This window comes from Oryctolagus cuniculus, chromosome 5 (assembly GCF_051225735.1).
Source record: "Oryctolagus cuniculus isolate XC-2025 breed Fujian yellow rabbit chromosome 5, ASM5122573v1, whole genome shotgun sequence".
NCBI classification, from domain to species: Eukaryota; Metazoa; Chordata; class Mammalia; order Lagomorpha; family Leporidae; genus Oryctolagus; species Oryctolagus cuniculus.
The window spans coordinates 18082174-18097073 of NC_142871.1; the positions used below are offsets into that span (position 1 = coordinate 18082174).

The following is a 14900-nucleotide window of genomic DNA, read 5'->3' on the forward strand; positions in this document are numbered from 1 at the left end:
TGAGGGTACAGATAACTCTTTCATATGCTGATTTCATTTCACTTGGTAAAATCCCAGGAGTGGGATGGCTGGGTCATATGCTTGGTCTCTATTCAAATTTCTGAGGTAACTCAATACTGACATTCCACAGTAGCTGTACCAGTTTAATTCCTACCAACCATGGATTAGGGTACGTTTTCCCACAAATCCACACCAGCCATGTTGTTTATTGATTTCTGTATGAAACCCATTATGACAGGGGTGAGGTGAAACCTCACTGCAATTTTGATTTGCATTTCCCTGAGGGCTAGTGACCCTGAGCGTTTTTTAGGGTGTCTGTTGGTCATTTGGATTTCCTCCTTGGAAAAATGCCTGTTTAAGTCTTTAGTTCATTTCTTGACTGGATTGTTTGCTGTTGTGGAGTTTCGTGATCTCTTTTCATATTCTGGTTATTAATCCTTTAGCAGTTGCATAGTTGGTAAGTAATTTCTGCCATTTTACCAGTTGCCTCTTCACTTTGCTGAGCATTTCCTTTGCAGTGCAGAAGCTTCTCAATTTGAAGTAATCCCGTTTGTCAATTTTGGATTTGATTGCCTGTGCCTCTGGGATTTTTCTAAGAATTCTTTGCCTATGCCAATGTCTTGCAGGGTTTTCCCCAATGTTTTCTAATAATGTGATGGTATCAGGTCATAGACTTGGGTCTTTGACAGATTTGAGTGGATTTTGTGTAAGGTGTAAGGTAAGGCATTGTCTGTGTATACAAAGGCTGTTGATTTTTGTGTATTAACTTTATATCTTGCTACTTTACCAAACTCTTCTCTGAGTTCCAATAGTCTGTGGGTAGAGTCTTTTGGGTCCCCTATATATAAAATCATGTCATCTGCAAATAGAGATAGTTTCACTTCCTCCTTCTCAACTTGTATCCTCTTGATTTCTTTCTTTCTTTCTTTTTTTTTTTTTTTTTTTGACAGGCAGAGTGGACAATGAGAGAGAGAGACAGAGAGAAAGGTCTTCCCTTGCTGTTGGTTCACCCTCCAATGGCCGCCGCGTCCAGCGCATTGCGGCCGGAACACCCAGCTGATCCGAAGGCAGGAGCCAGGTGCTTCTCCTGGTCTCCCATGCGGATGCAGGGCCCAAGCACTTGGGCCATCCTCCACTGCAATCCCGGGCCACAGCAGAGAGCTGGCCTGGAAGAGGGGCAACCAGGACAGAATCCGGTGCCCCGACCAGACTAGAATCCGGTATGCCAGCGCCACATGCGGAGGATTAGCTTATTGAGCTGAAGCGCCGGCCCCTTTTGATTTCTTTTTCTTGTCAAATGGATCTGACTAAAACTTCCAGGACTGCACTGAATAGCAATGGTGAGAGTGTGCATCCTTGTCTGGTACCAGATCTCTGTGAGAATGCTTCCAACGTTTCCTCATTCATAGGACAATGGCCATGTGTTTGTCATAAATTGATCGGGTTGAGGAATGTTCCTTCTATACCCAAGTTGCTTAGAGTTTTCATCATGAGAGGGTGCTGTACTTCATCAAATGTTTTCTCTGTATCTATTGAGATAATCGTATGGTTTTTGTTCTTCAATTTGCTAATGTGATGTATCACATAGATTTGTAAATATTGTACCATCCCTTTATACCAGGGATACATCCCACTTGGTCCTTGCGAATGATCTTTCTGATGTGTTGTTGGATTTGATTGGCTAGTATTTTGTTGAGGATTTTGCATCTCTGTTCATCAATGTGAGCACAGAGCCCTCTGTGACAACCCACCCCAGGCACTCAGGGAATTCTCAGACTCTGAATCCTCACATGATGCTTACCCAAAGACCCAGCCATACCCCACACCCTATCACACAGTCACAGAATTCCCACATTCATAGTGCGTAAGGCCCCATGGTCTCAGGTAGAAGGGGATCTGCTTGCAGCCCCTTGGGCCCCCTCAGTCCAGAGAGAGCAAACAGGATGAGACAGCTTCCTGCCCAAAAAAGTTGGCCAGTGCTGTGCCTTAGCAAGTTGAGTTCAGCCACCTTGGTTGAGTGAGGGAAGGTTAGTCCTTCATAGGCCTAATTGGCACCCTGCCCCCGACCAGTCATCCAGGCCAGACTCAAAGTCAGTGAGGACCACAGCATTTTATCCCTCCAGTAAAAATCCCCCAGTTGTGTGGCCCACAGCAGCCTCTGCCCACCTTATTAAGGTAGCATGTGCTTCCTGGTCGTTGCCAGGCACCCTTGTTGGTGATGGGAAGAAAGCAACATGCTCTGGCTTCACAGGATTAGGTGGGCACCACGGTCCCCATTAGTGCCCCAGGCTGGACTCAAAGTCATGTGGACCGCGAGTTGTCCCTCAGGCAATATCACCAGTGACAGAGCTGCTGCAGGTTTCTCTCACCTTGCTCCAAGGAGATGGCCTCTCCCTCACCACTGGCTTTGGGAGTCAAAGGTTGTGTCCTGGGGGCTGCATGACTAGCCCGCCCCACTGCTCCATGCTATCCATCTTATTTTTGTAGAATATCTATTAAGGGGCGGTGCTGTGCCTAGCAGGTAAAGCCACCGCCTGCAGTTCCAGCATCCATATGGGCATCAGTCCTAGTCCCAGCTGTGCCTCTTCTGATCCAGCTCTCTGCTATGGCCTCGGATACCAGTGGAGGATGGCCCAAGTCCTTGGGCCCCTGCACCCACTTGGGAGGCCCAGATGAAGCTTCTGGCTCCTGACTTCAGATTGGTGCAGCTCCAGATATTGCAGCCTTCTGAGGAGTGAACCATCGGATGGAAAATGCTTTCTCTGCATCTATTAAGATAGTCATGTGATTTCTCTTCTGCAGTTTGTTAATATGGTGTATCACATTGATTGATTTGCAAATGTTGAACCATCCCTGCATACCAGGAATAAGTCTCACTTGGTCTGGGTAGATGATCTTTCTGATGTGTTGTTGGATTCTATTAGCCAGGCTTTTATTGAGGATTTTTGCACCTATGTTCATCAAAGAAATTGGTCTGTAATTCTCTTTCTCTGCTACATCTTTTTCAGGTTTAGGAATTAAGGTGATCTGGCTTCAAAGAAAGAATTTGGGAAGATTTCCTCTCTTTCAATGGTGTGTCAATTTTGTTTATTTTTTCAAAAACCAGCTCTTAGTTTTGCTGATCTTTTGTAATTGTTTTATTCAATTTTGTTGATTTCTTCTCTAATTTTCTCAAAGATTTTATTTATTTATTAAAAGGCAGACTTACAGACAATGAGAGAGAGAGACAGACAGAAAGATCTTCCATCTACTGGTTCACTCCCCATATGGCTACAATGGCCAGAGCTGAGCCGATCCAAATCCAGGAGGCAGGTGCTTCTTCGGGTCTCCAACACGGGTGCAGGGGCCCAAGGACTTGAGCCATCTTCCACTGCTTTCCCAGGCCATAGCAGAGAGCTGGATTGGAAAAAGTGCACCCAGGACTAGAACCAGTGTTCATATGTGATGCTGGCACCACAGGTGGAAGATTAACCTACTGTACAACAGCGCTGGCCCTGATTTCTTTTCTAATTTTAATTATTTCTCTTCTACTAGTTTCAGTTTGGTTTGCTGTAGTTGTTCTAGATCCTTGAGAGGCATTGATAGCTCATTTATTTGGTGCCTTTCCGATTTCTTGATGTAGGCACCTATTGCTATAAAATTTCCTTGTAACACTGCTTTTGTTGTATCCCATAAGTTTGGTATGTTGTGTTGTTATCTTCATTTGCTTCCAGAAGGTTTTTGCTTTATTCTATGACACACTGTTCATTCAGGAGCATGTTGTTCAGTGTCCATGTATTTGCATATGCTCTAGAGTTTCCTGAGTTGCTGATTTTCAGCTTCATCCCATTGTGGTCCGAAAATGCATGGTATGATTTCAATTCTTTTGAATTTACTAATCTTGCTTTATGGCCTAGTATGTGGTCAATCCTAGTGTAGGTTCCATGCACTACTGAGAAGAATGTGTATTTTCTAAATGCAGTACAAAATTCTGTAGATATCTGTTAGGTCCATTTGGTCTATAGTGCGAATTAAATTTGCTTTTTCCTTATTGATTATTGGTCTGATTGATCTGTCCATTGCCGAAAGTGGAGTATTGAAGTCCCCCAATACTATTGTATTGTATTGTATTGTAAATCCCTTAGCATATTTTTTAAATAGCCCAGTGCCCTGTAATTAGGTGCATATACAGTTCTAATGGTTGCATCTTCCTGTTGAATTGATCCCTTAACCATTATATAGTGCCCCTCTTTGACTATCTTAACAGTTTTTGTGTTAAAGTCTATTTTGTCTGGTATTAAGATGGTTATGCCAGCTCTTTTTTGGTTTCTGTTGGCATGGAATATCTTTTTCCAACCTTTCACTTTCAGTCTGCATGCACCTTTCTTGTAAGCAGCAAATAGATGGGTTTTGTTCCTTAATCCATTCAGCCAGTCTGTGTCTTTTAACTGGAGAGTTGAGGCCATTTACATTCAATGTGACTATTGGTAAGTAGTGACTTTGCCCTTCCATTTGTCCAAAGATATTTTAATTTATAGTTTGAACTTCCTGTAGTCTTTTACTGAGAGATTTTCTTCCTTTACCTTCTTTGGTATTGATGATCATTTTCTGTATTTCTGTGTGTAACACATCTTTAAGCATCTTTTGCAGGGCTGGATGGATGGTGACAAATTCTTTCAATTTCTTTTTGCTTTGAAAGGTCTTTATTTCACCTTCATTCACAAAATGAGCGCTTTGCAGTATATAATATTCTGGGATGGCAGTTTTTTTCCTCTTAGTACTTGGGCTATGTCTCACCATTCTCTCCTAGCCTGTAGGGTTTCTGATGAGAAGTCTGCTGTGAGTCTAACTGGAGATCCTCTGAGAGTAATCTGATGTTTCTCTCTTGCACAGTTTAGAATCCTTTCTTTATGTTTCACTGTGCTGAGTTTGATTACAATGTGTCATGGCGAGGATTTTTCTGGTCATATCTATTGGGAGTTCTGTGTGCCTCCTGTACTTGGACGTCTCCTTCTTTCTCCAAGGCAGGAAGTTTTCTGCTAGTAGCTAAAAAGGCCTTCTAATCCTTCTTTCTCTCTCTCCATGCCTTCAGGAACTCCTGGAACCTGAATGTTGGGTTTTTTAATAGTATTCCATAGATTCACAATGATATTTTTTAGGTTTCTAATTTCTTCTTTTTCTCTTCAGTTTGACTGTATATTTTCCTGTGCTCTGTCCTCTAGTCCGATAGTCTCTCCTCTGCCTAAATAATTCTGGTTTTTTTTTTTTTTTGACAGGCAGAGTTAGACAGTGAGACAGAGAGACAGAAAGAAAGGTCTCCCTTCCGTTGGTTAACTCCCCAAATGGCTGCTACGGCAGGCACACTGCGCCGCTACGAAGCCAGCAGCCAGGAGCCTCCTCCTGGTCTCCCATGTGGGTACAGGGCCCAAGCACTTGGGCCATCCTCCACTGCTTTCTGGGCCACAGCAGAGACCTGGACTGGAAGAGGAGCAACCGGTACAGAACCAGCGCCCCAACCGGGAATAGAACCCGGGCTGCCAGTGCCACAGGGGGAGGATTAACCTAGTGAGCCATGGTGCTGGCCTCTAATTCTGTTTTTAAGGATCTCAAGTGCCTTTTTTATTCTATTGAATTATTCATTTCGTTTTGATTCCTTCTAAGATTTCAATTTCATGAGAGAGAGTTTCTTTCGTGTCCTGCATGGATTTCTGTAGTTCGTGTGTTTGCTTTTGATTACTTCTAAGTATCATATCATCAATTTTTTGAGTTCCATTTCTTGCATTTCTTCTATCTCATCATCTTCATAATCTTGTATTGAAGTATTTTGTTCTTTTAGGAGTGTCATGTTGTCTTTCGTATTCTTATTTCTTGTATTGTTGTGTTTGTTGTTCAGCATTTGTGGCGATACTTGTTGTACTATGACTCTGTAGATAAGTGACTGTCTGCCTTCACTGAATCTCTAGAGGCTTGTAGTGGGTGTGGCTAGAGAGCTGTGTTCAGTTCTCCAGGATTAAGGGTGTGCCTAAGGTGACACACTCAGGTTTGGCATGATAAATCTTCTCTTTTTTTAATCTGAAGGGAAGTAATTGTGCTCAGCTGAGCTCTTCTCAATGGAGACCAGTGCCTGAGTGCTAGCCCCAGTGGGTGTAATATTCGTCTGCTCTGTCCCAAGGACCACATAAAGGATCTGTGTAGTCCTCAATGTAAGTTCAGATTCCCCAATGTCTTTCACTGAGTAACCAGGACTCCCTGAGCTTGTGGCGTCCCCTACCAAGACTACTCAAAGTCACAGCCACACCGTGAGTTCTGATACACAAACCCTCAGTTTGTTTTTTTGTTTTTGTTTTTTCATAATACTGGTTCAGAAGTTCCACACAGTCACTAGGTCTTAGCCTCCTGTTATTACTCCCCACCAGAGTCAGTCCCCACAAGAGTCATGTTTCTACACTCAGCTGATTGCCAGGCACAGACACAAGCTGGCACAGCTCTTACGTATGTCCAAAGTGGTGCCTGCTCTATCGGCTTGTATGCCTTTGTGAGGTGATCAGAGAGAGAGAAACGTGTCCGTACTATGCCTTTTATTTTTTCTCTCCTCTAGTTAGGCTGGTATACTTTCCCCCACAGGGCTTCAAGCCTCATTCCCTCTAGGCACTTCCTGCCACTTTTTTAAAATTTATTTGACAGGTAGAGTTATACACAGTGAGAGACAGAGAGAAAGATCTTCCTCCAAATGTCCACCATGGCCGGAGCTGTGCCAATATGAAGCCAGAAGCCAGGTGCTTCTTCCTGGTCTCCCATGCGAGTGCAGCGGCCCTAGCACTTGGGCCATCCTCCACTGCACTCCCAGGCCACAGCAGAGAGCTGGACTGGAAGAGGAGCAACCAGGACTAGAACCTGGTGCCCATATGGGATGCCGGCACCATAGGCAGAGGATTAACCAAGTGAGCCACAGCGCCAGCCCCCCCTGCTGCCTTATTGCCAGTTTCTCCAGCTATTGCGGTCTCACCTCACCTCACTTTCCAGCGCTGGTGCGTAGGCACTCAGCAGCTGGAGTCCCGAGCTGTGGGTGCCCACACCCTCCACGTAGGTCCATCATGTCCCTTAATTTCAGAATAGCTTCCTCTGCTGTTTTGTCCCTAGCTCTTCCTTGAGACTATACTATCTCCACTTTTTGTATTATCATCTCCTGGACTAGATCAGTAAGCTCCCTCCCTATTCTGCCATCTTGGAACCGCGCCCAACCATTCCATATTAGATTGCCCGTGTGCATGCAGGAGTCCAACCAGTTATGTTTGCCCTCATTTTCCCTCTATGGTGCTGCTACGTTCAGCATTTGCTATCCACCAACATCAATAGTTTTCAACTTCCCTCCCTTGACAATGTGGTCTTAAGATCCGTTGTCATTTTTCTGCTTGTCCTGCTGATTCTAAAACAATAAACTCAATTCTTCTTGTATCTGCCATTCTGAGACACACTGACTTGCTCAGAATACATTTGTTGGCCCTTGGGGTCTATCTGATATACCATGTCCTACATTGTCACACTAATTATCTTTTTTCAGTCCAACGTTGGCAAAATCCTCAATCCCATCAAAATATAAATTTGTCAAAATGTAAATGAAAGCTGCTAATGCAAATGATCCATCCTAGAGAGCTTGCTTAGAATAGAAAAGCTTACAAGCCACAGAGCAGCCTCGCTTTTTCCTCTGGCAGGGTGAGGCCAAGCCCTTAAAAAGCCAGATGGGTGTTCTGAGAGTGGCTCTGTCCTGGAAGGAACCCAAGCTAGCCTGAAACTGGGGAGAGAGGAGTCTGGGGCTTCAGATTTCACCTAGGCTCCCTAAGAATGCACCCCTCCCCCTGGCATGCATCCCCCAGGGCTCCCTGTCCAGCTTCCCTGGAGCACCTGGAAGGCCCAGCCTGCAGGGATGGAGTAGCGTGCACTCTGTGATCCAGGTCCCATGCTGCGACCAGGTGCCCAGGGCAGTCTCACTATCCCCATGGGAGCTTCCTTCCTGGGATGGTGCTCAAACACAGTGCACACATAAGGGACAGTGTGGAGGTAGAAAGATAAGTAAAGTTAGAAACCTTGGCCAGCCATTATTAACCATGTCCACATGGGGAGCCAACGAATGTGTCTGCAGTCCCTAGAAGGAGACAGAGGTACCCTCTTCACCTAGCAGACAGGCATTGTGGGCCTGCACCTGCGTTCACACCTCACATTGGGTGCCAGTGGCGGGCTCATCCTGGGAGTCCCGCACACTGTCTGCATGGGTGGGGCACCAGCACTCTTCCATAAGACACATCGGAAACAAGTTTCAGGGCACACGACAGCTTTATTAGCACCAAGCACACCTTGTAAAGGGCAGGCAGAGGGCACATAACCGATTCAGGGCAGCACTAATTCTATAGCTGAAGGTGGTATTGGTGCCACTATGCTTCTCAATCAGCTTGAAGGTCACATAGGCTCCTAGCTTTCCAGGTGGGCCTGGGCCACACCCAGGAGCGGTTTACCTGATTGGCAGAGGCAGGACTGGGGGAAACATTCCTGGGGCTCCTGGGCCTGCCAGCACTCAGATAACTGCATGGGCTAGGCAGGCAGTCTCACGGGATCTCCCACAGTGGAGTGTGCTGCATTGGGTCGCTGGGCCATTGGTAGAACAGGGAATGACAAGGCATAGCTAGTGAAGAGATGTGATCCAAGTCATAGCACCAATGTTCCTGAACTTGGGCTAACGGCTCATGACAGGTTAAAATACAGAATCAATACATAAAAACAAAATGGTACAGAAACTAACACAAGAAGAAGGACACAGGTATTGTCTTGCAGTCTGGATTCAAACTCTCACTGGCACGGCTGCTTGCAGTCACTCTCCTTCTTATATTCCGTGTTTCTCTTTATAACTTGGATCTTAAACTGGGCTATTCCAGGTGTCAATGATACAAAGCTTAAAAAATAAAAGGGTCTCTTCGACCAAGTTTCCTAGGACTTCCCTTGTTCCCTCAAGCCTAACGCTTCCATATACAGACTCTGGACCACTCAGCACGGAATCTGGGCTCCTGGCCTAGGCAGGGCCTACATCCTTCCTCAGCCTGATGAGGTCACAGGAGACAGAGGCTTGTCCTGCTTCCCAGAAGAAGAAGTCAGAGGCCAAAGTCCCTGGGTAGGGGAGCTCTCAATGCACACAGCTCGACGTGAGTAGACCCCAGAGGCCCAAGAGGGCTGCAAGCACTTTCCATGGCCCAACAACTCCAAAGGCACCCAGTGGTGAATGTCCCAGATAGGCAGTGTCATGTCAGCAGTGCGGTCACTGTGGTTGTGATTCCAGCATCACAGATGGGAGAAGCCCTGGTTAGAGAAAAGACAGGTGATTCCCTGCTCCAGGACAGCCCCGGCTACTCCTAGAGTCCTCCTCCCATCTCAGGAATTCTCCACCCCCCCCCCATCAGATGCAATAAAGAAGGAATCTTCCTCAGATTCTCAGCACAGATGCTGTACACCTGCCCACCCGCTCTCCTGCCCTGAGAGTGGACTTTGCTTACAACAGACCTTGCTAGTTCATTTTAACCTTGGAGCATCCCACAGTTCTCTTCCTGCAGGGGGACCAAGACCTTTTACAGGTTCTCTGGTACCAGGAACGCCCTGCCCTCTGCCTTAGGAGCTGGGTTACAAAATCCTTCCCACCCCTCATCCTGGGAAGGGGTCAGCATCCTCTTTGCTTTGAGGATGGAATCTCTGACAACGACTCCTCGAGTGGAGCGTCCATGCTGCTTGCTGCCCACAAACCCTGTGCCTGTGTTCCTGTGCCCCAATATCCCGTGACTGGGCCCTGAATCTGCGCTACACAATCCTGAGCTGGCTAAGCCTTCTTCAACCCACAGGCCATGAACCAGCTGCTGAACCTGGTGTAGGAAAGGGCCCCCCCCCCCTCTCCCTCCACCAGGCTGGCTCCTGACAGTGAGAATTCATTAGAACTCAGGGCTGAGCTGGTCCCAGTTAATGCTACTGAGGGACATGAGGACTGATTTCCTCGTCTCATTTCCAGAATGAGACAGTGCAGTCCAGGGGACAGGACTGGACTTGGGGAATTCCCTCTGCCATCATCCCAGCCAATCCCATCTGCCCTCTGCTTCCCTCCCAATGCTGCCCTCCATACCTGTCACTCAGAATGGCTCCCCTTGCACGACAAGGAGGACTGAGCTGGTGAGGAGCAGGAAAAAGGCCCAGGGCATGGGCATGGTGGCCGTGGCCTTGGATGCAACTACTCCTAAGGTTGTGGGTGGCCGCGCTGAAATGGAAGCAGAAGACTGGAGGCCCCCATCCAGACTCCAAACCCCAGGAGAGGCCTTCCAGCTCCTGCTCCTGTTAAAGGCAGCCGTGCACACAGCTGGCACCTATACTGAGCAGCTGCTGTGACAGGTCCTGGAGTAGCACGGAGGGAGGATGGGAAAGATCTGCCAGAGAGGAAGCCAGGGTGACCATGCAGACCATCCCTCCTGGGTGGTGGCCAGGAAGGGGGGCAGGAGCTGGACCTGGAGATGGTTCTGAAGGACCAAAGAGAGAGAGCAGAGAAATGGGAGAACTGGTATTCTAGGAAGAGGGGATGGCGATGGGAGAAGGTCTAGAAACAGCGACAGGCACGGGTGGATGCCAGCAGGAGGGCACGTGAGGGGACTGAAATACACACCGTGAGGAAGAGATGAGCAGGAGGAGGAGGAGAGGTGTGAGGGAAGGCACAGCGGTGGATGCTGCTGTTGTCATAGGGAGGGACACATCACACTGGATCATGTTTTCAGACACTCAGGCTCACACACACCTGCACACAGCACCCTACCCTGGCACACACACAGCACAGGACACTCACAGGCTCACACAGCACACATAAATCGTCACACCCACACTCTCATTCATACACACCCACATTCCCACACCACACGCACCAGCATCTACACCCTTACATGCACACACACCCATATCCTGGCATGCACACACACCCCGGTACAGCACACTCACATGCACACAGCACCCACACCTTGCATGCACACACTACGGTGGCGTCATCTCATCTCCAGAGAGCACCCCTTCCCGCCACCCCATCCCTAGTTACCTGTAGTCTCCAACATCACCTTCCAGGGCAACAAGAATTTCCCCAGCCACCTTGTGCAGTCTCCTATGGACACCCTGCTTAATTTGTCAGTCAGCTGCCTGTCATTCTCCCAGGTCGTCTTATTCCAGCTGGCCCCAGGATGAACCTCTGTCCACTTTCTGGCGTTTGGGTCAAAGAGGAGGCCGATCTGTCCACCGAAGCTGAACTGCCAAGACCCGTGCCTGCCGCCGCTGGCTCCATGCCAGCAGCACATCCTGCCCTGCAAGCTCGGGGGATCTGCCCCCATTGGAAAGACATTGTCAGAGATCAGTCTTGACAGGTCCTCTGCCCCACCTGGGATCCACTTCTCCCAACCGTCCCTCTGGTATCTCCTGGCCCTGCTCTGTCCTCTGCATCCTGCACTTCCTCCTGGGGCACTTGAGTGGGGCCAACTTGCAACTTCACAGAAACATAAGGAAGTCCCCATGCCCAGATCAGTCTTGACAGACCCTTTGCCCCACCTGGGATCCTCCACTCCCGTCCCCTTTTCATCGCCTCGCCCTGATGTCCTACCACTCCTGCCCTGTTGCTGGGCCTCCAAAGGAACCCCAGTATCCATTTCTGCACATGGAAATCTTCAGTCCTTATTCACAAACCTGCCCTCTGCCCAGGGTCTTTCAGGCTCACCCTTGCTTGTGGAATGTTTCATTTCGACCACTTGCTGGTTGAGGGTGTCCACCACGTCTCGCAGCATTTCTGTCTGCTCTGCCCAGTTGTCAATGGCATCCACTTCCCTCCCAAGGGGGTCAAAAAAGCTGATCTGAGTGAAGCTGCAATCACAGTGCAGAATCATCCTGTCATCCACGTGAACCTGAACATCACACCGTTGCTGTCTGGGTCTGGCCTTGGGATTGACAGTTATGTTGTAGCAAAGGGAGTGAGCATCTGTGGAAGAGAAACACGAGTGAGGTGTGGGGATGAGAAAGGACTCACACTCAACCTCTCCCCCAGCTCCAAGTCTAAGGAGCCCACCTGAAGGGCAGGGATAGGACGCATGGAAATCAATTCCCGCCATTGCAACTCCATCACTGGCTCCCGACTTTCTGCCACCTGTGCTCCTTGTAATTCATTCAGGTTCTCTGACCAAGTACACAGGGTCCTCGGCATGGCCCACTAGACTCGGAGGGGGCTGGTGACAGGAGTCCTGTGTAAGCATACACAGTACCTAAGCTCACACGCATCTGAACAGAAACTCCGACACCACGTGATAAGAAAGTGCAAACCACATGGACATTCCAGAAAGCTGGCGCAGACGATGCTGGCCCAGGCAGCAGCAGGGGAAGCCTGGTGTGGGTGGTCCCTGGACAGCCACTGTCTTCTCCGAGCTTCTAGCCGAACTGACTCCAAGAGGCAAAAGAAAGACCAAGACAGGTGTGCATAGGAGGGAAGCATTGAGAAACACGGTTTCCAGAGTATGGCAGGAGTGGGCGATCAGGGCAGATCAGTCAGCTGGGGGGTCCTACAGAGAAGAGTGTGAACAGACAGGTGGACATACAGGAGTGCACCTGTCACCTGAGTGCACGCACACATGCTCCTACGTGAACCCAACCAGGGCTGACACCACACACCGGGAAGAAGCTGGCAGAAGCAGTTAGCACAGTGGCTGGATGATGACCGCCTCCCCTACCCGCACCTGAGGCCAAATCTCCTGTCCAGACGAGGACTGAAAACAGCAGCACTGAGCGGGACCCAGTGAGAGGAGAGGAAACTCTTTCTCAGGAAAGGTCAAGGCAGTCACAGGTTTACAGTGAGAGACAGCAACAGCTTTTACTGCAGGACTCTGGTTGTAGAAAAGCCTGGGTAACTCGGGGAATAAGCACACGAGGACTCCAACATCCACCACCAGGAACCGCAATCTCCACGCGCATCCCATGGACACTGGTCCTGGGTAAATCACAGAACTCGAGCCCAGATCTTCAGTTTCCTGAGCTGGAGCCACCCGTGCCCCTCGCCTGTGAGGAACTCCTGGTGGGGTTCAGGAGCAGGGAGCCTGTCCACTGATGCCAGTGCAAGGCAGCACCACTCACTCCGAGATGAGCTCACCCCTCGGCTGCAGGGAGTATCCCCATGTGGACCCAGGACCCCGCTGGACAGCACAGGAGTAGCAGTAATGCTGCAACCACAGGACCCCACTCCTCTCCCTGCGGCCACCAAAAGCCACCGCAGGACAGAATCTGCTGCTGACTCTCACCCACGCACCCGAGACCACTCAATAAGGACACCCTGCGGGCTGGGGCTCCAACAGCCGGGGCACTGTAGATGCCACAAACTGGGGTGGGCAAATGGGACCCTGCTCAGATCTGGGCCCTAGTTCCTTTGCAAGTTGTCCCTGGCTGGTGATGTCACTGAGGCCACCAAGAAAAATTGAGCAGCTGGGGAAACAGATGACTCAGACTTGTACAGTCACCCTTTACACAAGTTGGCCAACTCCTGTGTGAAAAAAAAAAAAGCTCATCTTCTACAGTGCTGTCTCCCAGCAGCCAGGGGAATTGCAGAAGTTGCCTGAAAGGGGCGGGGGGGGGGGGGTGCGGGATGGTGTCCCCACCCCTTAGACTTAGGATCCTGGGCTGGGGATTTGCTTGCCTGGGGCGTCCTCAGGCAGAGGATAGGCGCCAAGGGGTAGGGGAGAAGTCAGGACCCGCCCGATGAAAAAGGGACAGATTGGACTGGAAGCCCAGCGTTCCTGGTCCCGTGCTGAGACTGGCTCAGAGGCTCACAGGGACTCAGCAACTCAGGAGGGCCGTGGCCTGATGAGGCTGTGAGCGGTGAGGCAGTGAGTGGACACAGGTGGGTCGGAGGGGGAGTTTGTGGATGCAGGCAGGGAGGGGGATGGCCGCGGTCGCCTCCGTGCAGGGTCCGCACTCATCCAGGCTCAGCACCCAGTTTCGGAGGACGGGGCTGGGGCTCCAGCAGTTTCCACACCCCCTCCCATCCTCCTCCTGTGACTTCTGGGAGAAGCCTCCACAGAGAAGCGCAGGCCCGCGAGGAGGTCCCCACCCTCTCTCCCTGCCCTGTGCCCTGCCCTGAAAGCACTCACCAGCCAGCGGCGCCCAGAGCCCAGCTGCCAGCAGAGGCAGCAGTAGAAGCAGCAGGGAAGGGAAGCGGTGCCCGGGCAGCAGCTCCATCCTGGAGTGAGTGTCAGCTCTGGAGGCGTGTGAGAGCTGGTATTTAAGGACCCCAACTCCCCTCTTTCAAGGGCGGTTATTGGTGGACGGGAGAGAGGACCTTCCGTCGCTCTGAGGTAATTGTCAGGCTCCTTACAACTTCCTCTTTCAAGTTTCAGGCTAGCATTGAGTCTGAGTCTAAAACAGAGGGCAGGGCTGTCTCCCACAAGGTAAATTCTAGCGCTATTGTTGAAGGTTGCTGCTTTCCTTAAATGTGCGTGAGATTCCTCATGTCTCTTTTTCTTATTTTCTGCTCGCACGTCTTTTTGAGCAGTTTTTTTGTTTGTTTGTTTGTTTTCAGTAGTTGGAGGGGCAGCAAGTGAGAAGCTCAGTCCCCTGCCTGACAACTCAAACTACCCTGTCCTGCCCTGAGTGCTCAGAGCTAACAGGGCTCTGGTGTTAAAGGGGGGTGGAGGCTGCCCAGCGAGTGGCCAGTGGAGTTGCTCCTTGGGACGCTTCTGTCCAATCCAAAGGCCAGAGTCCAGCACCTGCACGGTGGCCCAGACCACGGTGTGCATAACAGAAAGCCTTAAAGCTGTTCTCCAAGTCAGATTCCGAAGTGATTTCGCTGTCCTGTTTAAAGCAGCCTTTTGCATTTTTCCACATTTCCATTT

At 49.6% G+C, this 14900-nt stretch overlaps 1 protein-coding gene across 1 annotated transcript; it reads right to left on the bottom strand.

Annotated features, from left to right (window-relative positions):
- Positions 1-8291: 8291 nt before the first annotated feature.
- On the bottom strand, positions 8292-14646 carry LOC103347344 (UL16-binding protein 1). The gene is made up of 5 exons (XM_051841273.3): positions 14160-14646; positions 11750-12007; positions 11084-11359; positions 10133-10264; positions 8292-9324 (listed from the first exon to the last, which is right to left on the bottom strand). Exons 1-4 carry the CDS (start codon positions 14245-14247, stop codon positions 10140-10142), a joined length of 747 nt encoding a protein of 248 aa, XP_051697233.3. The 5' UTR covers positions 14248-14646; the 3' UTR covers positions 8292-9324; positions 10133-10139.
- Positions 14647-14900: the final 254 nt, after the last annotated feature.

Bases quoted from the DNA above. Each gene is read 5' to 3' on its own strand.
- LOC103347344 (XM_051841273.3), bottom strand. From the start codon at position 14,247: ATGGAGCTGCTGCCCGGGCACCGCTTCCCTTCCCTGCTGCTTCTACTG. The intron at 11,360-11,749 runs GTGAGCCTGAAA...CAATGGGGGCAG, and splicing joins GAAACATTCCACAAGCAAGG to ATCCCCCGAGCTTGCAGGGC. The intron at 10,265-11,083 runs GTAACTAGGGAT...CTTCCATTTCAG, and splicing joins GGTGATGTTGGAGACTACAG to CGCGGCCACCCACAACCTTA.